The sequence below is a fragment of the Gymnoscopelus microlampas genome (genome assembly GCF_963454915.1).
Source record: "Gymnoscopelus microlampas genome assembly, chromosome: 1".
Classification (NCBI taxonomy): domain Eukaryota; kingdom Metazoa; phylum Chordata; class Actinopteri; order Myctophiformes; family Myctophidae; genus Gymnoscopelus; species Gymnoscopelus microlampas.
In genome coordinates, this window is record NC_139962.1 from 12,041,279 (window position 1) to 12,065,628 (window position 24,350).

The 24,350-nt window shown below is 40.0% G+C and overlaps 2 protein-coding genes across 4 annotated transcripts in view; both read left to right on the forward strand.

The window, feature by feature from the left end:
- Positions 1 to 4,461: 4,461 nt before the first annotated feature.
- Positions 4,462 to 17,341, forward strand: LOC311050684 (MOB kinase activator 3B). Of its 2 annotated transcripts, none has more exons than XM_084064769.1 (4): positions 4,462 to 4,596; positions 7,066 to 8,029; positions 10,881 to 11,083; positions 14,396 to 17,341. In XM_084064769.1, the coding sequence occupies exons 2-4, from the start codon at positions 7,612 to 7,614 to the stop codon at positions 14,423 to 14,425; spliced, it is 651 nt and encodes a 216-aa protein (XP_083920895.1). In that variant the 5' UTR covers positions 4,462 to 4,596; positions 7,066 to 7,611; the 3' UTR covers positions 14,426 to 17,341. The 2 variants fall into 2 exon arrangements, with proteins under 2 accessions (XP_083920895.1, XP_083920896.1); XM_084064770.1 differs by having other exon boundaries at positions 4,469 to 4,600.
- Positions 17,342 to 22,919: 5,578 nt separating this feature from the next.
- Positions 22,920 to 24,350, forward strand: part of epb41l4a (erythrocyte membrane protein band 4.1 like 4A) — a 31,378-nt gene continuing 29,947 nt past the window's right edge. For both annotated transcript variants that reach the window (XM_084083725.1, XM_084083726.1), the window contains exon 1: positions 22,920 to 23,062. In XM_084083725.1, coding sequence (XP_083939851.1) covers positions 22,967 to 23,062 — 96 coding nt within the window. In that variant the 5' untranslated portion in view covers positions 22,920 to 22,966. The remainder of the gene's footprint in view (positions 23,063 to 24,350) is intronic.

Sequence of the window (24,350 nt, forward strand, 5' to 3'; positions counted from 1 at the left end):
CACTAGGCAGGACGCTCCCAGGATCAACCACCAGTTAAAGAAGCCAAACGAGGCCCCCTGTGGAGGAGCAGCAAGTTCACAACACAGTCGACTCGTGTACAGAGTATGGCTACTCAGCATGAAACACAGTCGCCTGATTTATGCTTAACAAAGGTATAGCCTACTGTTTTCCCTGCCATGACATACAATGCAGCTACGTATCACAGGATAAGAGCTGATAACTCGAAATTAATGAAACAATGGAATGAATGAAATCTTTCGAGGATAACAACTCTACAAAACTAAAGTAGAATATCACCTTAATGAAAAACATGCTGTTAATAGGGAATGAAAAACGTTTTTTCCCTCTCAATAGTAACCGTTGTCGATGTGCCCTTGAGCAAGACAGCGACAGCTCCAAGGTGTAAAGTTCTGGTTACCTTGACAATGGAGAAGAGTCCAAAACACACCATTAAAATCATGGAGATGATCTGGACACAGATTGGAGGGCTAGAGTCTTCAGCCATGGTCAGTCAGTCTGTCAGCCAATGTCAGTGTCTCTATTGTTCTTCCTACCTATCCACTGTGAGTAGTGTCTTTCTAAATAACAAAATGACTGATGTCTGTCTTTCTAACTAACTGTCTGACTGTTTCAATTATCTCCTAATCTAACCATTCATGTTGTGGCTGTATATCCTACTTGCAGATGTTGAAGGCAGTAGTTTGTTGAAAATGGATTATGTTCACAGAAGCAAGATTACGCTCAGTGAGGATCACAGCTGTTGAAACATTGCAGCCATTGATTATGACAAGCTATAAGGGTTGTAGGTTAGGGTGTACCTGGATGCAGATGTTGAAAGGTCATGGAGGATTATACTGTAGATGCTATCAGTTGTACATTTGAGGGCTGCAGTTGTTCAGGGTTAGTGTTAAGGTGTTACTACTTCAGATTACAGATGGAGTGTGTCACAGGCATTAAAGTGTCTTTAAGTCTTTCTTACAGGTTTTGTTTGCAGTCATTTAAGGTTACAGGTTTTTAAGGTTAAAGTATTAGAAGGGCTAAAGTAATACAGTAGATGGTTATCATCATTGGATAGTTTTAATACCTGAAGTGCTAGAATTACTGAAAGGCTGATAGGCATTTAAGACTAAAAGTGACACAGTACTGATAAGTTTTGACTGTTACTACTTAGTTGGTCTCCCTGCCATTTTGGTGGATAATTGGTCATTTTTGGCGAGAGATGCTGTAGTATAGAAATGTATCTGGTTTTCAAATTTCACTACCCGCTGTAGACAATAATTTCAACTGCTTGTCCAAATTACAGTCACTGAAGATAGTCTCCTATTTCACACAGTACAGTCAGACCGTTCAAATGACTTGTACTCTTAGTCATTCAGGCTCTCTGGACAAGCCCCTTGTCTGCAAAAAACAAACAAATAAGAAAAAGGTTTAAATTACAGTGTTTTGCATCTACAAAGGTTATGAAGGGGTATTTATTGATTTCAGCCATAATACTGAACTGAACTGTCCCAGCCTTCAGTGTAATTGATTGATGAAAATGCTAACAGACTGACTAATTCACTAAATGATATTAATATTATTCACACACAAAATGGCTTTTAAGAAGCTTAATAATATGTGAGTGGTGTGAGGTTGAAGAAGCTTAATAAATAAACAAATTGTTAACACTGTAACCTTGACAGTAACAGGTAGCCTAGATATTTCCACCACGTCTTTCCTATTGGCTAGCAATAACACTTAAATCATTCCTATCATATTTTCTTGTTCTAATATACAGTATATAAATGTAAAAGGAAAAACAGGACAGATAAGTTTGTTATGCATAATCCAACACCTGACAGTGAGTTAGAAATATATTACTGTGATTTCTATTCAATGTTGCTATGTCAATTATGAATTATTAATGAATTACACTTTCATTGTGTAGAGATAGACCTATTGAACTGCTCATATACAAAAAGCAAAGAAAATTTGTAAATGAATAACAAGTTGCTACTATACCGCACCTAGATCCAACATTACATCATACAGGCGTATCCATAGTGCTTGTTTGGTACAAATAGTAATGTCACTGGCTGAATAATCCTTTGTCAAATGAAAAGTTGAACAATGGTGCAAAAGAGGACATTTTGAAATAGAAACTAAATATCTATTCTGATTTCTTCTGGTCAAGAAGCAAACAGCCACAAACAACCAAGGCAAGTAGGATGAGTCTTTGAGGTGAACAGTGTTCGCTTTAATAGGGTTTATATAGATGGAGTTTGTGTTGAGAGCATCTAATCCACAGTAAATCTAAATACTCGGCTGAGAAACCCCATCTTACCTGGTGATTTAATCAATTAACCTCTTGCCTAAGAAGACAGTGCATACAACGGGACCTCACTTATTCTACAGACAGACAGACAGACAAACTTACTGCATAAAGTCCTGAAATTCAAATCTGTCCTAAAACAAACATCATACATTCTGCCAGTTGGTTTCCAACTGGCAGATTGTATTATAATATAATAATAATAATAATAATAATAATAATAATAATAATAATAATATATAAAGTAATTTTGTTTCATTTATTCAAGTGACATTATCTTGAAATAAGGTGTATTAAGCTATGATAATTATATTGTTTGATTCAAGAATATTTTTTCAACAGAATTGTAGCCTATCAGAAAAAAACATGAGACAGAGGGATGTCTTCCACTTCCACTGTCTTCCACAAAAAAGGTTCTAGACTCAACAAAGTTTGGGAAGAGAAAAGTAAGTATAGAGAATGGGTAGAGGGAAAAGGCTCATTTATAGGTATTAATTTGAATGACAATGTCCATCCACCTGTAGGCCTGCACCTCATTCATATTTAAGATCCTGCTTCAGTGACAGATCCATCATCATCCACTTTATTCTAATCTGTTCTAAGTGTGATGAGAATTCAAGAACATGGGAGGATTAGTGTGTGTGTGTGTGTGTGTGTGTGTGTGTGTGTGTGTGTGTGTGTGTGTGTGTGTGTGTGTGTGTGTGTGTGTGTGTGTGTGTGTGTGTGTGTGTGTGTGTGTGTGTGTATACACGCAACCAAAAGTGGGAATGTGTTTGTGTGTTTGCCTAATATCCAAGCAATCAGAGAGTGCAGTCTGAGTCCCTATAGCCTAAGAAGCTCAATGAAAAGTAATCCCCTTTTCACCTCGATCATGCCATTTATCAATGCTCACTTAATTTATAGTGTCAGATATCACTCAACTCAGAGAGAAATGGAGAACTAGTTTGATCATTTTGCAAAGTACAAAAAATCCTTTCCAACATCCAGGCGGGCCCTTGAAAACAAAATATACTATGTGCATGCATGCAGCTTCCTCACTTGGCGGTGGTTAAATGTCTGAACGTACAAATGAACATGAATCCAACATAGACATAGACTGATGATAGTGCTGTCAGCCAAGTCTATGAAACTATCTATGAAATCTATGAAAGTGTAATCTGCAACACCATTATTTGTGTTTACATACAATGTAGTTACTAGTGGGGGCTTAGTGGATTGCAGCCCGACCTAATGACTTCATCAATGTTTTTGCTATTTCATAAATTCGCCAGAAGATGGTGCTATTGGCGATGCCAAACATACACCGTTGCCTAATCGCAGGAGTAAACAAACCGAGTTCCAGAGCGAAAATGACGATTAGTAAACTTGTTAACATCCAAAAGTATTCCAAAGAAGAAGATACGTATTCAAGGATAACTAGAACAATACACTGTGTGTGTTTTTGTAGCATGTAGTCTGTTTACAATACATCGTCATTCATTGCCTAGAGAGGCTGGAAGGGTAAACTAGCAGATCCGAGGTGCCTTCACGACACAGTCAAATCGGGATATTTCCGTTCTGCAAGTTGAGAGACATACAAATGTTATCTTGATTCTTGACTGTAAGGCCGCGGTCTGGTCCGTACTAAAATGTTAGACAGGTGACACAGCAATAATTGAACTGAAGTAAGTTCACCCATTAAAGTATAGCGAAACCACCCCAATTTCAACCAGTCGGGCAGTGGGGCCAACATGTTTCTCTCATCGCATCACAAACATAGAACGCATCTCCCCCACCTACAGGAGCTAAGAGAGCAGTGTTGCCATGTCCGCGTATTGTAAGCGACCCAAGCGGTTTTGGGGGCTTGTTTCTAAAGTGCAGTTGCTTATTTTCTTTTTTTAAACCAGTGGTTCTCAAATATTTTTATATCATATATATTTATATCAATTAGTGTATTTGTCCCTCCTTAACCCCCATCTGAACATGTTTTGTGCCAGGGAGCCCCCATACCAGATTTGTGTTGTTTGAATGTTGTCAAAAATATGTCACATTTTTCCCTTTTTCTGCCAGATTTTTTTGAAAATAGCTGATGCATATAGGTTTAAATTGCTCATGTGGCTTCTTTTGGGCTTGTTTTCATAGACCTGGTTGCTTAATTCTCTCGCACAATCTGGCAACATACCTCCAAGAGCGAACAGAGTCAGTCTGGAGGAATGTATGTTGGAACTGTACTTGTCGACGCAGGTCTGTGACTACATGCGCACTAAAACACTACTGTGTGGATGTGTGTTTATTGCTTCTTGAGGTAAGTAAGTACCGAGTACAGTATTGAATTATTGACATTGTAGCTGCTCACAGTTTATTCAGGGGGGTTTAAAGCTCATGGTCTACATGGCGCCTGTTTGAATAGTACATGACTTTACTTTTCGTGTCGCAGAGATTAACCTGTGAAACTGCGTTTGGACGCAACGTTTGTGACGTTGTGCTTTGTTTGCTGCTTTTTTTTTTTGCTTTGATCCATTGGAAATATTGAGCCTTTAAGACTTAAAGGCTCAATATTTTCTAAGCACTTAAAAGTTTAACTGCTTGTGGTAATGGAAGACCTACGGCTACATTAAATGTGTGAGTGTGACAGATATATCAGTATGAAGAACAGCCTTTTACTTTTAATAGAATATCCATATTCTATTGATATTCCATTCTGTTTGTGGCAAGTGTTGTATGTATGGCTGTGGTTTAAAGGTTGGGCTTCTGTTCCAAACGAGACATCATGCACATGACGTCAGAATTAAATGCCCACCAAAAATCACATGTGATAAATAAGTTGGGTTATAAAAAACTAAACGCATATCATAAAGCTAAACTCCTAGGGGGTTGTGTTGAAAGAAGTCTTGTGACTAAAGTTGCTTAACTCTGGTGTAAAAGAGCAGCTGTGCTCAGTAACATTTTCCCTGGATTAAAACAGATTACACAAAACAAAAAAAAAGTGCTCCTCGGAGCACAGATCTGCGCCAGGCCAGGTCGGTTATTGTGGGCCAGCAGCAATACTATGATGAAAAGCTACAGACACTTTCTACATCAATGCAGTTGATTCACAAAGTGATTGTAACACAGGTCTGATTAGTGTTACAGTATCAAGCAACCCATCGCAAACATGACGCTTACGAGATATTTTGTCTGTCTGGGTCATGTTGACAACCTACATCACTGCCAATGACAGACTGTCCAATGGAATATGTGGCACAGTTGTAAGCAAAAACTGTGTTTTGGCCTATTATAGTGCTACCATGAAGTAATGTGTACCGATTTGCGGGATCTTTTGACAAAAAAGTTTGCAAAATTCAGCCTCCTGGTGGCTCCATAACAGGCTGAACAGAAATTTGGGAAATAGCTTTTTACTTTGCCTCCAAGGAGTATGCATGCACAGTTTTGTGCCGATTGGTCCAATGGTGCCAGAGATTAGAGGCAAACAGACGTACACACACAGACTCTCACAGACCGACAGGGGTAAAAACATATTCTCGGCCACACCTTCGGCCTGGCAGGGACAACTACAACTAGTCTAAACTGAACTATACATTGTTTCTATTTCTAAATCTCAATCCTGTACAGACCTGAATTCTGTAAAGGGATTAGGTGTTGTTTTCAATCAGAGCAGTGGAAACTCCCTAGGATCTCTACCTCACACTTTCTCTCTCTCTTTCGCACTCACTCACAGTGTGTCACAATAATACACACACTGTACAAATACACCTATATACCCACCTTCTCACAAATAAACACAGACACCTATTGTTCTATGCTTCACTAATAATATACTCAACACTTTCATACTGCCATTGAACCCACTGCCAGATTGTGCAACATCCAGCATATTCAATTCTTCTATTACGCTACAGGCTATTAAAATATGTTTTATGATCCAGTTGTTCAGTAGCCTCGGGAACCCATGCCTTTTATTTTTGTTTCGACTGGAGATATTCAGCTAGGACACCAATTTGACCAAATCATAATACAGAGCCCCACAAAGATCCTTTATCAGATTAAAATTTATAGTGCTCCAGTTCCAATTTTATCTGCACGTTTAATTATTTTTTCCAGTTTCACTTGTTTATCCTGTTTGATCCTTATTGGATAAAAAATGTTATCTCAATCTGAAAATGTAGTTTCTGTTTAAGAAAAAGAAACTCACATTAAGAGATAGGGAAACCCCTTTTACTGAACAAACACTCGTTAGCACATATTACTATCAGAATATAGAGCTACTTAACATTTATTTAAAAGAAAATCACTTACATCACCTTTTAATATAAAGGCTTACGTAGAACACATACTTGAAGAATATATTTGAAGAATGTCTTTGTCTTTTTAGCCATTCCATGATTTGCTTCATGTAGATGATTTCACACTGGCCACACTGGATTGTACTGGATGAGTGAACTGTTGGCTGTGCAAACAGTAGAAATAAGGAAAAGTTTGAAACCTCTTGTTGTATGCTAACTCCCTACTTTCTGATACCATGTTGTGACACTTAATTGACTTTGCTGTAGTTCAACACACCAGCTAAATTATGTACTGTAACTACTAGCATTTAACCTCAGTCAGACATCATGTCAAACCACTCAGTTCTCTATAAACATAATCTAGTAAAGAAATTGTACAATTAGTTTTGTACACGTTTCCACATGCAGGGGAATTTATATAAACATGTAACATAATAGAAACGTCTCCTGATTTGTGTTTATAATTCCAAACTTTGTTTTCATCTTAACAGGACAAACCAGCATGTGAGGTTCCAAAGGAGCTACACAACGGAGATTTGTTTTTTGTCCGACTCCTCTCTCCTCATTGATCAGAAGCTTTTGGACTATTGGCCGGTTGGAATATTTGTTCAGAGCTTTGAATCCCAGTGTTTGAGTGACCTCTGGATGACCATTGGTCACTGAGGTGAAGCTGACTGCATTATCTTTATAGTGATTGATATTTCACTTCTTAAGCTCATGATACTTCTTATCTGGACTGGAGTGAATCCAGAAGAATTGCAAACATAGAATTAAGTGAAACATCCAGATTATGAACATTACACAAGCAATTGCAACACCCTCTAAACCACAATGTTAGGGCTATATTATTCTTTTACTAAATAATGAGACTGGGATAGGACATGGACATAATTTCTTCACTTTGAATATTATGGATGTTTCCCCCCCAAGGTTGCCTTGATTTGCTTAGGTGGGCCACCTGAAACGTATTTTCCGCTGAATATAGTTATAGTATCTTGCCATTTAAAAATAATTCCCATTAATCACAGACCTACACCATGTCCGTCCACCTAAAGCAAGTCTTCCACAAAGACAGAACCTTCCGGCCAAAGAAGAAATTTGAGCCGGGGACACAGCGCTTTGATCTCTACAAAATGGCCCAGGCCTCACTGGACTCAGGCGTGGACCTTCGGGCCGCAGTGCGACTGCCGCACGGTGAGGACCTCAACGAGTGGGTGGCGGTTCACGTCGTGGATTTCTTCAACCGGATCAACTTGATCTACGGGACAGTGTGCGAGTTCTGCACGGTAGAGTCGTGTCCCGTCATGTCTGGAGGTCCGAAGTACGAGTACCGCTGGCAGGACGACCGGAGGTACAAGAGGCCGACGGCACTGCCGGCTCCGCAGTACATGAGCCTGCTGATGGACTGGATTGAAATGCAGATCAACAACGAGGACATATTCCCCACCAGCATCGGTGAGTTAGTTGGGGGAGCCTTGTGGCCAGAAGGGTGCGACTTGGATTCCCCGTGTTGTCTGGGAGCACATGGGCAGAGGAAGCAACTTCAAGCAAGTGTCTCTCAGTAACTACTGGCAATGTGCTCTTGAGCAAGGCAATTTTATCCCTAATTGGTACTGTAGTGCGGAGAGGCTCAGAAGCGTGTGCGTGTGTGTGTGTGACGTAGAATATAAAAATAGAGCATTCACGCGTCTTCAGTTCTGCCGGGCAGAGCGGTGACTGTGGTCCACAGGGCCTTCACCCATGACAGTCAATATGTGCACCTGTTAAATATGTAGTGTGCAAGTATTGCATTTTATGCTGACGCTCTTATAAGAACGACCAACTTCTCACTTTAATAGATAGCCAGTTGGCCACCATTTTTCCTAATTTCCATCTTCCGCATTACTTGGTGACTTCCTTCCTCTGTGTGCCAGGGTTATTAGTTCCCTCATATGTGTGTAGTTCCCCAACCAAGTATGTATGGTGGGCTTAAAGGGGTATTTGCCTTTAAAACACTTCTGGGGTCATTAAATGTTTTCTTCTTTTTTAATATATCTTTTTTGAAAATTAAAGAAATAAAATAAAATACAAAAAGTAAATAAAAGAAATGACAAAAAAAACATGGCCCCCTCATGCATTAGAAGGACAATATCAGTCACTAGAACCAAGGCTGTGTGTTTTCAGTGAAGTTAACATAGTTAAAATGGAATTTGAATTTACAATGGGTTTATGGTATAGGAGGGGGATAAAATGAATATCAAATATCTAAATATTGAAACAAGCAACTTATAAACTGTCTGAGTTTTACACAGAATCCCAACCCAACATTAAAATGACCCCAGAGGCGTTTTAAAGTGAAATTCCCCTTTAAACAACACTGGGAGAGTGAAAAGACGGGTTTAAAAATACCTGCCGGTGATAAAAATGAGCTGTGGGAGGAGGGGTAAGGATAGTTGAGAAGAGGGGGGGAGTTGAAAGGAATGAAGTGAGTTGGAAGAAAAAAGAGCGCAAAGAGGTGAGAAAGGAGGAGAAAGGTATCGATGTCTTCAAACTCGTCAATTATGTAGTGACACTGACATCCGATACACACACCGGCACATGCTGTACACACACACACACACACACACACACACACACACACACACACACACACACACACACACACACACACACACACACACACACACACACACACACACATACTGTACACATGTGCTAACTGCTAATTGACATATTTGAATTAACGAACGACCAAGTTGACATGGAATTTAAATGTTACAGAAATTAAACTTGGCTTAAGAAGCTATTTGTTTGTGTACTGTCTGTACACATGGGCTCACTCACACACACACACACACACACACACACACACACACACACACACACACACACACACACACACACACACACACACACACACCTGGGATGTACCTAAATACCCAAGCAAGTCTGCTCATTCTCATTTTCTCTTTTAAATCTCCCTGGGATGTACCTAAATACCCAAGCAAGTCTGCTCATTTTCTCTTTTAAATCTCCCTGGGATGTACCTAAATACCCAAGCAAGTCTGCTCATTTTCTCTTTTAAATCTCCCTGGGATGTACCTAAATACCCAAGCAAGTCTGCTCATTTTCTCTTTTAAATCTCTCTCCCTCTCTCTCTGTCCATCTGTTCCACTTCCTTCATCTTCTTGCAGAGATAGACTTCTACACGTCTTAATTTATGCCTTGTCACTAAAATGCATTTTAAAACGTCGCCTGTGTAAAGATGCCAGTTCCTAGATTCCTAAGCCAGCTGTAGTGAAACATGAAATGACAGGTCTCCTCAGACGTGAACATGGACCTATGAGGGCAGAATCAGCTACACTGAATTTGTCAACTTGGATATAGCTAGCTGTTATTCTTTGTAATGCTGACAGGCTTTGAGAGAGGCTGACTACATTTGCTTGCTCGTTAACAGTAGCTTAAGCTAAATTGAGGTCACCTCAATAGCGAGACTGAGGTTTTTCCATCGTCAAGCATGCACTGGACAGCAGACTGGTTAGTTGCCTAATCCTGCTCCTATGGAGAACTAGGCCAGACAGCCCTGACTCAAAGCCCCCACAGCCATAGCTTCGTCTGCGTGTGTGGCGCGTGTGTGTGTACTCAGAAACACTGTCAGCCACAGAATACTGCCCTACAGAGCTTGTGGCATTTCAGCTCAGTTCCATATATTTGATAGTTATTGCTAACTAACTGACATGAGATCTTTAGAACTGATACCGTGGCTATGAAAACTGTTAATTTCCTTTTACTATGAAGCAAATATTATTGTGCTACAAATCTGCGTTGGAAAACTAATTAATTGGGAATTCCTCATTTACGTACAAAGGAGAAGAAACGTTAAACTATTGAATTCGGATAGCAGAGAAAAGTTTCACCCCATTTTCTTTATTTTGTGTTAATCTGCCACAGTGGGACAAATCATATGTTATTCAGACATTATCTTTAGATTGTATTTATGGGATTTGAGCAATACTTTGCCCATAAAATTCGTTTTAAAAACACACAGGATTTTGTGTGGTGCATTGAATTCCTAGTCTGCCAGACCTGCATTGTTTTCTCTTCCTTCCCTGCTTCTTTACCTCCCCTCATCCCTTAATTTCCTCACTTTCCTTCCTCTCCATCTTCTCTCTCCTTTCTGTGTGCATATGCCCTTCAATCACTTGCTCCTATGCCCTTTCTCCCTCTCTCTCTTTCCCACTGTAGTCAGGCCTCTCCTTTGCATTTTTCCGTCATCTAATTTTGTCTCTCTTTCTATCTCTATCTCTTCTTTCCTCTTTCCTACCAGGTACACCGTTCCCCAAGAACTTCGTGTCAGTGTGTAAGAAGATCTTGTGTCGCCTGTTCAGGGTGTTTGTTCATGTCTACATCCACCATTTTGACCGAGTCCTTCAGATGGGAGCTGAGGCTCACATCAACACCTGCTACAAACACTTCTACTACTTTGGCACTGAGCTCAACCTGCTAGACCGCAAAGAGCTGGAACCGCTGGTGAGTCAGTAGCACTAATAATACAAAATAAAATAATGATATTCCCCTGTGAGTCAAAAAAGTTAATAAATATTGTAAATGCATTCTGAAACTAATCATATAAAAATAATTACATACCTCTAGTGAGTCAAAAGTTAATACATAAGTAACTTATGTTACACATAATAATTATATACCTCTTTTAAGTTGAAGATTTAACTCTTAACGTTAGTTAAATTAACAATCCAGCTTTACAGGTCAATTGTTACACTTTAAGAGTGAAATTAACCCTGTGTATTGTATTGGTATTGGTATTTTGTGAGTGATTTACACTAATTGAGAAGGTAGGGGTTTGAACCCTGGCTATATAATCATGGGCTGTTTGAGACTGTATGAAAAAGCTCAGTGTTCTTCCTGAATGATGGAAGTTAAAAAAAATCTATATTTGTGGATATTTCAGTTGTGGATATCTCATCTCACCATATTCACTCTCAACTTCAAATTCGGTCTTGAATTTGACCCTGGTGTAACAGGGTAGCCTACCTTTCTACGTCGTTCTCCTCATCAATATTATTTGCTGTTTAAAGCGCTGCCATCACCAGTTAAATAGATGCAAAGGAAGAGGGGGCTACTATAGTTTCACAGAAAAACTATTTCCGGATCTGTGCAGACCTTTCTACTTCATTAAAATGGACTTTAGTTTCTCAAAAGAGAACACACCTGCAATACGAGTTTGAACTTGTCAAAGCCTTGTCCAAAATAGAACCGTGCTCTGAAAGATGCATCAACAGGTTTAGACGAGTCCACTTGATGCTTCCAGTGTGGCAAGTTTGATGACGTGAGCAATTGACGCTTTCAGTGTGTCAGGGCCTTGACTGTCTTACTAAAAGGGAACTTAAGAACGACACAAGGATGTTGATGGACACATTGGCCATGGGGGGAACAAACTGGCTACTAGCCTCCAGGTCAAACCTGCCTGCCCACATTTTCTGATGTGATGCTTTCTGATTGTAAAACTTGTTTGCTTAGTTTCAGCACGTAGACCTGTGTCAGATAAGGATGGGTGTGTATGTGTGTGATGGAGGGAGGACAGTGTGTTGGTGTGTATCTGCTTTCTTCATTGTTCCTTTCTTCTCCCTCACTCTTGTCTACATAATTTCTTCATCTACTCTGTCACAAAGCAGTGTAGCTGTAAGTCACCCTAGATAAAGCCGTCTGCCATGTACTGTAATATACTGTAAATGAAAGTGTGGTGTAGCATATAAAAACAACCACAATCTGCCTATGAGATTATGACATACCTTGTGCAGTGCCGGTGCTCATATTTTGGCCTGAGGGCACTAGAAAAAAAGGTAAAACATTGTTGGGGTTTATCATAGATGGTAGAGCATCTGGCCTAAAGGCGGTGTCAGAGGACGCCATTGAGTCACCAAAATCAGTAGTGGCCTTCCATTGGAGAGCATGAAGGTTCACAGCAAATTCCATGTTAATGCTGCTAGTAGGTTATGAGAAGTTATTTTTGGGTATCACTACTGCCCCCTACTGTTTTGCCCGGTATTGATCCGTACGTACTAAGCTCTAGGTCTTTGTGCAGCCGATGGATAGAAAGGATATGCAGAGTACGGATGGGGAGGCCCTGTTCATATCCGTATCCACACTTTACGTAGAGCATACAGTAAATGGGCCTTTAGAGCCCCTCTGCGAGGGGGGCTAACAATGAGACGGAATGAAATTAGCTTTTCAGAAAGAAAAAAAGGCAAGGTATACACAAAGGGAAAAGCTGAACAAGGGACAGACTGAAAGAAGTAAGAAGAGAGTAAGTAACAGAAAGATGGAGGGAGAGAGAGAGAGGGGGGGAGACATAATGGAGTCATTGTTCTGCCAACAACAACATGAGTATGATCATAAGAGTTACTCATGACCAGCAGCACCGCTCAGTGTTCTAGTATTATACCCATTTAAATCCTGAGTGTTCATTTAATATTGAATGTGTAAAAATGTACTCACAAGGGTCAATTTTCTTTTATTGAACTACATTCAGGATTTTTCTGTGTACTCAACAATAACCACGATCAGCATTCTGTAACTATACTGAAATAACAAAAAATATATACTATATTTGTAAAATATAGTTTGATACCTGGAAATATTTAGACAACATATTTTGCCTATTTTACCGATATTGAGATTACCCTGTACTTTAAGGAACCTCATTGTTAATGTACTGTATTAGCCAGGTCAGGGCCAATGTAATGCACGTATGGATCCAAGACTTTATAAAAGGCACGCAGCATAAATTGAAGCTTCTGTAAGTGATATTTCTTTGCTTAAAACAAAAGTTTTTTTGTTAAAACGTTAAAGCTCTATATTCTAGTAGTAATCATTGCAATAGAGGGTTTGTTCTGTAACAGTGGGTCTCTCCGTCTCTATGGCTCTTTAGTAAGCAGAAAATACCTTTTTAGGTGGGACACCAATTTGGATGCTAATTCGGTAGGTAGCATTTTAATGTCTTTGGACAAAATGTAAACAAATATACAACAGCGGCCTCTAAAAAATTAAGCAATTAATAGTAGCGTCTAGTCGTCGATGGTTATGTACGATATATGACTGAAGCTGTAAGTAGACAAAGACATAAACAAAGACCGGTATGGTCTGGGATAAATAGGAGACCTCTGTGGTTTAATGCCTAATCCAGATTAGAGAGATCTCTACTGTGGTAATCTATACATCAGGAGTATAGCTTGCACGGAAAACCTTTACTGTAATCAGTAAATCTTTATCTGTAGCCAGAGGGGTGGGATGGGGTTGGGGCGCAGTGAGGACGGTGGGGCTGGGTAGAAAAGTGGGCACGTGATCATATGACTATGTGGTCCGTGGGCCGGTCCTCCCTTAAACCAATTTTAATATAGGATGTAATGCATGACTGTATGACTAGAATAGAATAGAAATACTTTATCAATCCGTAAAGGGAAATTAAGAACCACAGCTGCTCTCATCAGCAAACCGCATCCAAGGCAATAAACATTAACCATTAAGGTAACCTTGAGAAGGCACTTTGCTGGGTAGCTCCAACATATAGCAACTTGTTGGTAGCAGGCCCATTAAAACCACAATTGTCACCTACAGTATAATACCATATATAATGAACTTGCTTCTAACTTACACATTGCGGTCATTCATTATACATTCTGTTAATGTCATCCACTAGCAAAATATTAACCTGAGTTATATGTTTGCTATGTCTACTGATGGAATGTATGTTCCACGATATCAGTATGCTGTAACAATATCCTGACATGTATTGATATACTTTGCTGTCTCTCTCCTGTTTAGAAAGAGATGACCCTTCGGATTTGCCACTGAGGAAGATGATGGCACGGTGTCAGGATGGAAATGTCTCCATGATGACCTCATTCACAGGTGGTTACCTTGGCAAGGACCAGGCCCATTAAACGGAGCAGGGACTCACTTGAATGTGGCAATGTCACACCTTGGCCACAAGAATTCTAATAGACTCCTTCTGAATATACAGTGTAATTCTCATAAAGTTCCATTTGAATTCTACAGTAGAATTCTTAATGGATTTCATTCTAATTCCAAGGTTCCATAGATTAGTCTAGAATTCTCAGACGACTAGTAGGTAGGTTATCAAATACTTCCCTTTTCTTAGGTACAAGGCCTTTCTAAAAAACAACTTCTAAACACCCTACACTTTTAAATTAAACTGCATAATGAAATGAAACACTGCGATTTCAGGATTCAATTTGCACTCTACACATTCTGCATCGGCAAGGATCCACACTAGCATGTCTAAAGCTTTATCAGATGAGGCCAACAAGCAAGCCTTCTGCTTTACATGCTTGTAACCATAATATGAACATTTAGGATGTTTATGTTGATGCTCCATTCACATGGACTTCCGAGCACAGTCTGACCAAAGAAACGCTGCTCAAAAGCATTTTTGCCAGGCTGGACCATGTATTGTCAGTGGATTGGACACACTACCTGTCATGAAGGTTTGAATCTCTGACTTTTGGAACACATCGGCACATTCTAGCCACACAAGCGTCTTATTTCTTGCTTTTTTTCCTCCATAATAAAATATTGTTTGAGGACACTTTGGTAGGAGAAGGATTCAATATCAGGATGTTGAATAACGGGAATAACAGGTGAACAAGTTAGAAAAAGTTATATCTAAAATCAACAACTACTGTTTGATGTATTGTATGTTTATTTGTATGCTAAACTGAAAAATGGCCATCAAGAAAAGGTCTTACGTTCTACAAGGTACTGTGTGCATGTTTGCCATTGGGATGCCACTAATGATTATTTTCATATAGTTTGATTTCTTTTTTTAAATTATTTGATTAGTCTATGCAATTAATTGACACCATAATAAGGTAGTACAATATGATTGTTAATATTCACTAGTTATCTGAATATCGTTATCTTCAAATTGTTTAATATGTTTATCCAGAAGTCAAAAACATAAGCTTTTACTTTATAATATGGAATAAGGATGAGCATTCACATTATGTTGAAGTTGTAAATGAACACATTAGAAATATGTACATGCTACATCACTAACATAGTTATTTGATTACTAAAATGTATTAAAATTATTTGGCCAAGGAAAACTCAAAATACTAAATTTGGTGAAAATGTCTTCTGGTGGGTGTGGCGGGGCTTGTGACTTTTTAGCTTATAACTCAGCTTGTGATTGAAAAATTACTACTTGCTGATACCCTAAGAACATTCCTCCAAAATCTTGTACATTGATCAATGTAAGGCTGAATGGTGAAAATGTTAACCAAATCTCAATAGACAGACACCCGCTTGTTTTTATTTGTCAGCCAGTGAAATAAGTTGAAACAATTCAGCATTCTAAATAATCATTATGGCACAGTAATCAGCTGGATGCCTTTTCATGATGAAACCTTTCATTGTTTGTTATAAAACTGAATTGTCAATGATTCTCAATCACATCCACTCTATGGCATAGGCTTACACAATTTGTATGAGAGGTACGGTATCGTCACTGAGCTCGAAACATCCGACTGCATAGTTTCCGTCCATTGACTAATCAATTATTTGATTAATCATTTCTCCCCTAGTTTGCTAAGCGGCAGCATTTGAAATGATGATCTAATTCATACAAAGAACACCATGGAGGTAGCCTATATTTCCAGTGATTGAGGTGAATATAGCTTTTTCCCAAGTTGTGACCTTTTACTGTGCCTGATTGTTGTATAACAGTTTGGAGAATATATGCAAGATTATGCAGGGAACGTTAAGAGATTTATGGCACTATGGCACACTTTGAGAAACACAATACTTGTGTGTTTATGACACGTGTTCATACCAAAATGAGCCTAGTTGGGCATTTCACCAACAATATCTTAAGCATTCCATGTATTCCTTGATTAAACAGCTTTGTAGTCTCTGAATGTATAAAAAAGACCAAAATGCTAGGCTTAGAATTTTGTCATGTTACTAGATGCAGCATCCCTCAATGAGGCTTTAGTCCATGATATCTTTCATTTATTTTATACAATTCTACTAAGCTGCATATAATACTGGATGGTATAAGTTCTGTCTCATGACATCAGTTGGAAGACAAAATAATCAATGTGTATAACAGTTTAAGTGCATGAACTGTCAAACGGTACATAATGCCATGAACATCAAATCTAACTCTTGACTTGAAGCAATAAAATAGTCTTTTGATTACTGATATTTGCCTACATACTGAATTTTCACACTACTCTACTGTTCAGTATTGAACATGAAAAGTATGTTTGTTTGTTCTTAATACTCAGGTACATTTAGATTTATTTCTATCAGAGTGCTATCTGAATGGTTTTATTCGCATTTAAAATACATAGGCCACTCAATTACACTCTGGCAGATCACATTAAAGAACTCTGAATTGCAGCACAGTGGTCAGTCATGACAGTCCATGAGGAGGAAAACCTATCACTATCGAATATTTTGTATCCATTGTGGGCGAAGAGGCCAAACCTGGTGCCACATTTTGGTGCAGTGTGGGTAGGGGTGAGCAGTTGTGGTTGTGGGTTTAGTCTGGACTTTTTTAGTGGAAGAACTCACCTTTCTGAGTCTTGGCTTGTCTTCTGTAGCATGGATAGGTCATTGTTATTGTGCTGCACCTTCCAGCACATGTTTTCAGGTCGGCCTATTGGCTTGCACAAAAACAAATTTCACCCACTTTGTTTACACCTGTAAACCTGTGATGTGACAATAAAGTTGATTCTGATTCTGGCTGCTGTGTCTTCCCAAACGTTAATGTCTATGTGGCCAATTTTTGATGTTCGCTTTTATGTCATCCTTATACCTGTTCTTTTAACCTCCTGTGATACGTCCTATGAAAAGTTATCAGTTGTTTTGGGAGGCAGGAGTCGGGCATTATGGACAACATGGCCAATCCATCTGTGCTGGTGTTGGGCAATGGTGGAATGCAGTAAGGGTGAGGATGTTAGCCTGCTCCAGGATGCTGCTGTTGGTGCGTGCGTCTTCCCAGCTGATTTTGAGGATTTCTCGGGAGGCACTTTTTTATGGTGTTCCTCTTGTGCCTTCAAGTACCTGTTGCTGCATATTGTCGAGGTTTCAGATCAATAGAGTACAATGAGCAGCACTTACCGCCCTGTAAAACCAGGATTTTAGTCGTGGGCTGGGGCTGGGGGTTCTCAAAGACCGTTTGTCTCTCAGTCTTGAGAAAAGTCTCACAGGAACAATTGAGGCACTGGTGTATTTCATCATCAATGTCAGTATTTATGTTGGATGGTGGTTGATAGAGGATCTTTTTATGTTCATAGTCAGACCAGGTTGCCTGGCACAGACCAGATCCAGAATGCACAGTAAATCCCCATCATCTGTACATGATTTTGATTCCCTGAGGCAGGTTTTACCCATGAGGTGGAGGATAGCAGCAATGAAACAGGGTAGGAGCAATATCACAATCCTGCATGACTCCCGTGTCAAACCTGAAAGCGTTCTGTTTCATCTCTTATACCGGCCACTGAATATTGTGGATAACATTTTGTCATGCAGCAGTCAGTCAGTATCCAACTGTGTTTGTCAGGAAAGCCATTTTTGTTAGACAGTTCAAAGAGTCAAGGTATATGGAAGGTTTTTCTGTGGAGGCTGAATTCACTGTTTTCTGGGAGGGGGATGAGTTCACCAGAAACCGAGCTCAAGTTTTCCCAGGGGTGGCCAGGAGGGAAATGCTATGGTCTTTTCTGCAGGTGGTCTGGTCCACCTTCTCCTGCTGGGATACCATCAGGTCCATTGGCCTTGTTGTTCTTTATCATCCTCATGGCACCCTGTACCTCTCTCAGACTGGGAGGTGCGGCCATTCTCTTCTTACTTATGGATTGTTGAGGGAGTTGGTCAAAATGGTTAAGGGCCCCCATCTCTGTAGTGTTGTTGTCCTCCAGTAAAGAAACGTCTATTGTCCATTGAGCAGCCTAACTATGTGTAGGGTTAGAAATCTTTGTAGCACTCTGTTTTGTATTATTTATTATTTAAATTGTGCTGAGATAAAAAACAAATATTTCTACCAAAGACATTATGTAAGTCCCCTCCTATAACACTAGGTGGTGCACTTTAACCATATAGTGCAGGGGTTTTCAACCAGTGGTCCGGGGACCACCAGTGGTCCTTTAGGCCAGGGGTCCCCAGCCAAATTAATAGTTAGGAACCAAATTGACCCTTATGTGTCTATAACTCTGAGAGTGTACAAATGGAACCAAATGCCATTTGGTTCCATTTGTACCCTCTCAGAGTTAAATGAACACTGATGATGATGATGATACAGTGTAGATTGGGACCCGCCAATAAACCTAAATGGTTGAGTCCCAGGCATATCTTTTCAAATGGGGGTCCGTGGGCTAATATGTGTCAATTTGGGGGTCCTTGACGCGAAAAAAGTTGAAAACCACTGATAGTGTATTTACACCGCTGGGGATACATTGTTTTATATTGTATTATGATGATAGGCTAATACATGCCTTATACATAACAAAGCCACTGCGGCCAGCAAGCGCCAAGCCACACGTGTTTTTTATGATTTAAGCAAGTAGAGGCTGTTGACACTGCAGAGGGATTGAAATTTAATTAATTTATTACATTTTGATGCCAATACTTTTGTACTTTCTCAAGTAAATTTTGAATTCCAGACTTTTACTTGTAACAGAGTAAGCCTACTTCTACATTGTAGTATTGATACTTTTACTTAAGTAAGGATGTAGCCTACTTTTTCCCCCACTGGTAAATGTGTCACTTTTTTCCTTTTTTTTCAGTGGATGGGGTCAAAGTATAGCCTAACCTTAAATGTCACCAGTGGAACAAATTACAATCAATCACCCATTGTAGTAGATGTCTATATTGGCATTTTCATTTGTGCAATGGTAATATAGGCTACTGTCACAATTCACAATATTTAGATCAATAACTTTCTTGAACACACAGAGGTAACTTAATTTGGTGTGTCAGTCAGCACCTTGCACTTAACTTAATCAGCCTACTCAAATATTGTGCAAATACAATACCAAACCCTTTTTTCAGTACTTCTACTCCACTTCATCTCAGAGGAAAATATATTACTTTTACTCCACAACAATTATTTGAAAACTTTAGTTGGTAAAACATACATTAACCACTTCAGCCCTATTTCGGCCTTTTGAAAATAGCCGATCTACAAGCTCACATTGCAATGCATTGTTGAGTCTATTCTTTTTTGTAAAATATGTTTTATTTGAAAACATGTGAAAAGGGAGAAAGTGAGTACTTTTTCCACCACTGGACAAACCAGAGAGAGAGAGAGAGAAGAGAGAGAGAGAGAGAGAGAGAGAGAGAGAGAGAGAGAGAGAGAGAGAGAGAGAGAGAGAGAGAGAGAGAGAGAGAGAGAGAGAGAGAGAGAGAGAGAGAGAGAGAGAGAGAGAGAGAGAGAGAGAGAGAGAGAGAGAGAGAGAGAGAGAGAGAGAGATGCATTCAGTCGTTCGGTCACTCCGGGTGGGCGGAGTCATCCTTGGCTTGAACTGAGTAGTGTTGCCAGACTTTGCGAGAGAAATAAGCAGCCACGTATGGAAAAACAATCCCAAAAGAAGCAACCAGGCCACATCATTTAACCCTATGCAGTGGCTATCTAAAAAAGAAAATGTGGGAAAATGTGGCTTATTAATTTGGGGGTCCTTGACATGTAAATGTTTGATAATCATTAGGAAACAAATAATAAGCAGCTACACTTTAGAAACAAGCCCAAAAAAACGCAACTTGCAACTAAACCAATATTTACAAGCAACTTTACAGAAAAACAAGCCCAAAGTCGCTTATAATAAGCGGACATGGCAACACTGGAACTAAGAGAGGGGGAGAAATAAAGGGAGGGAGAGAGAGAGAGAGAGAGAGAGAGAGAGAGAGAGAGAAGGAGAGATGAGCACATGAACCGCTACTTAGCAACGAGACTGGCTTTTTTTTTTTTTTTTTTACAACACAAGGGGAACCTCTCCTCTCCGCTTTCTACTGCTCTCCGTGGTGGAACATGACGCACAAACGCTACTTTGTGTCTACAGCAATATTCGCAACACTTGTTTCGTAGTTAAGACCGAGGAGGAGGATGATGCTGGACTGAGCGGACAACACAACTCTCCATGACACACAGTTTATTAGATTTTATTTGTAATTTTGTTTTGGGGGGAGTACTAGCAGCAGTCACCTCACCGGTGGTAAGTAGACTGTGGAGCTATTCAAAGAATGTCTCTGTAACGTTGCTTTACAATCTTAATGACACGTTTAGTGTTGTTGCCTAGAATGTGTGTGTGTGTGTGTGTGTGTGTGTGTGTGTGTGTGTGTGTGTGTGCGTGCGTGCGTGCGTGCGTGCGTGCGTGCGTGCGTGCGTGCGTGCGTGCGTGCGTGCGTGCGTGTGTGTGTGTGTAAAAGGTGACAGATAGACAGATAGAGACAGTGTCAAAGATGAAGAGAAATTGGTAGAGCATGGCACCATGTCCATTCATAAAGAACCTGTCCTGCAAATGAAAGATGATGGTCTTGACTTATTTGCCCTATGTAGTGTGTCATGAGATAACACTGGCTATGGAGCGATATGGAGCTATAATAAATAATAATTGACTTGACTGCTGCTTAATTTCTCGTAAAGTCAATTGCACTCATTCACACACTGCTCAATACAACCAGTCCTCTACTGTGCACTGTACAGCTCCACTAGCATAGTTGGAGTCCTTGCCTCTAAGGCCAGTCCACACCAATGCAACTACTTGCAACTCCTTGCAATATGCAACTACTTCCAATCATTATCCTCAATGGCAGTTGCAAGGAATTGCATTGGTGTGGACTGGCCTGAAAACTAATTTGTTGCAAGGAGTTGCGACCAGTTGTATTGGTGCGGTCTGGCCTTAAGGGAACCTCGGTGGGAGAGGATAACATCCCTCATTCAGTTTGCCCACCCAGACTTCCGAAGTGGACTTAGAGTGGCTTTTTGAAATGGCCTTTTATAAAAGTATAGTGATTACACAAATTTCTATAAATGCATGACACATCCTTTTATAAAAGTTGGGGGGGTAGCTGAAGTTAATCTTTGAATCTGTCTACATGAAGTATACAGTTTGTAACAATGCTATAAGAGTTATCTCACTATTCTACTAAATAATTCATTGATTTATTGTGTCATCAATCTTTTAACCAGTTTAATTTCTCTCTCTCTTCCCCCCTTCACACACAGAGCCCACCGATAACAGGAGGAAGGACAACAGAGTACTAGGAAGTGACCTTCCTAGAGGTGATTAACCTCAATTCATTGCTCGCTCAGAACGGATCTCGTTTTCAGGACCGATGTCCTTCATGCATCAGGAAACCTCATGTGAAATGGACGTTGCTGATGGTGGACTGGAACTACAATACTGAACTCAAAGTCAAAGTTCACTGCACTCATTGTGCTCTTCTCAGACAGATGTTTTTACATTTCAATTCAGAGAATCCATTGCATTGTTGCATTGCAGGTGCACTGCGTTATGATGCAAGTGATGCATTGTTGTAGCCTATTTGCTCCTTGGATGCATTCAACATGCACACGTGAACTAAATCAAGCACTGTTGTTTTGGACTCCTTGAAAATTCTAAACTGGACCACTGCTGAATTTGTCATCCACCTGCTGTAGGTGGCTGTCATTTTCTTCCTTTTTACTACTGACTTTGAAGTTTCGCAGCTGGAGATTGTATTTAAAAAATGTTGAAGCATTTATGGTTAGTAGAGCCACAAATCTGTCGTTGAGTTGATTACTTTTTAGAAAAATGTGATCGAACCCTGTAGCTGTTTATCTCCGGACATGTTTTATTTTGCTTCGTGTCTGTGAGCTGGCTGTGTAGAGCTCCAAGAGTTATTGCTTTCCGGGTCGTCATTCGCTCGACCTTGTGTCGCCAATCCTCATTTCCTGTGGCCGTCATAAGGTGTTGCCTTCCTGAAAAACTCTGGAAAACCTGAACCCATCTGTGTGCAACCGTACCCGATGACTTCCCCCGAATCCCAATCACTTGATTCACTAAGCTCCAGCTGTCTTGGTGACATTGGAGCAGAACCATATTGACAGACTCCATGGTTTCACAGTTCATGCATTGTTGAACCACATGGCCCGGGAACAACAAAATCTCCCATACAGTGCCTTGGGGACAGCATTATAACAGTGGATTATAACCGATGGATTATCACAGATTACTCTGATCATATATCATATAGAGCAGATCTACAAGCTCATAGTGTGTGACACTGAGTGCCACATGTGCCCATGTGTTGGGCTATATACATTTGTGGAGATCTTTTTGTATTTTTTTTACCTGGTGGTGTGCTTTCTGAGTCGCCTTTCCTGCTGCAACCATGAGCTGCTTCTGTGGACCTCAGGAAGATTTCTACTGTGAAGTTTTACTTTTGGACGAAACCAAAATCACCCTCACCAAACAGCAGGGCATCAAGGTAGGATTTATAGCACCCTCTCTCTCCTCTTACCTCTTGCTCTGTTTCTCTCAGCTGTACCTTTGCATTTCCTCTAAGGTGGAACAGAATCTGCTAAATGACATCATTGATTGTTGACTGACTATTTCCCCATAAAGGCCAACATGGTGCCTCAGAACTTGGAAATAAATGTTGGTCAGGACCCGGTGAGGTAATGCTTCTGAAAACGTACTCATTTTAACTCTTTCAGTTAGTTTAGATTGTTTCTGGTTTGTCTGTATAAAAGTGCAGTTAACTTAGAAGAACAGAAAATGGATTATTTTAACTTGAGATTGTGTACCATGATAAGTATAGATAAGCAGTTAACAAGCAAAACAGGAAGTTCCCAGGAAGTAATACTCACTGGGAGGTACAAAAATAATTTCCAACCAAACACATGTAATAACAAACCCACCGTTATGTTGAAATTGTATGACATTGTTCTATTATATTTTGGTGTACATCTTGTCTCACTGCTGACCTTTTCACCCAAAACGAATTCCCATCATAGTGTATTTACTGTAGCTCACAAGAGCATCATGTGCTACATCTCCCAATCAGATGCTTTGGTGATAGATATGATACTGTAGGTTTAGCTTTGCTAAAGTCTGGAAAGAGATTTGTCAATACAGACATACAGTAATACCATTATTAATAACTCCTGAACCACAGTTCAGTCAGAAAAATAGATTGAGACCAATAATAGCTTGGGAACATTTTATTTATAAAATGTAAATACGAGTGTGTTCAGACTCTGCTATACATTTCTCCCTGCTCAGCCCATTAGCAGACAACCATGTAAGAGCAGGGAGATATACATCTATAACAAACCCCCCCAGGGGAAAACAGAATCCTTAGGGAAAGCAGAGCCTACTGGTGGTGGTGGGAGCAAACAAAGCACAGCAAGAGAAAGTGCAATGAATCAGGTGATCTTAAATAGACAGCCAATTTGGTCAGCTGCTTGGCACGTCACATACATACAGTACATCCATGGTTCTCAAAGTGGGGTCCGGGGACCCCCAGGGGTACTTGAGGGGGTTCCAGGGGGTCCCCAGCTAAATGATGGATAGGAACCAAATGGACCCTTATGGATCTGTAACTCTGAGAGTGTACAAATGGAACCAAATGGACCCTAACGGGTCCATTTGGTTCCATTTGTACACTCTCAGAGTTAAATTAACATTGATTTTACGATATGAATTGGGGTCCCAGCGATAGAAATGCCATTAAATGGGGGTCCGTAGCCCTAATGCATGTCAAACTGGGGGTC

Coding starts and splice junctions, on each gene's coding strand:
- LOC311050684 (XM_084064769.1), top strand. CDS start 7,612: ATGTCCGTCCACCTAAAGCAAGTCTTCCACAAAGACAGAACCTTCCGG. Junction 8,030..10,880: donor CATATTCCCCACCAGCATCG/GTGAGTTAGTTG, acceptor CTTTCCTACCAG/GTACACCGTTCCCCAAGAAC. Junction 11,084..14,395: donor GCAAAGAGCTGGAACCGCTG/GTGAGTCAGTAG, acceptor TCTCCTGTTTAG/AAAGAGATGACCCTTCGGAT.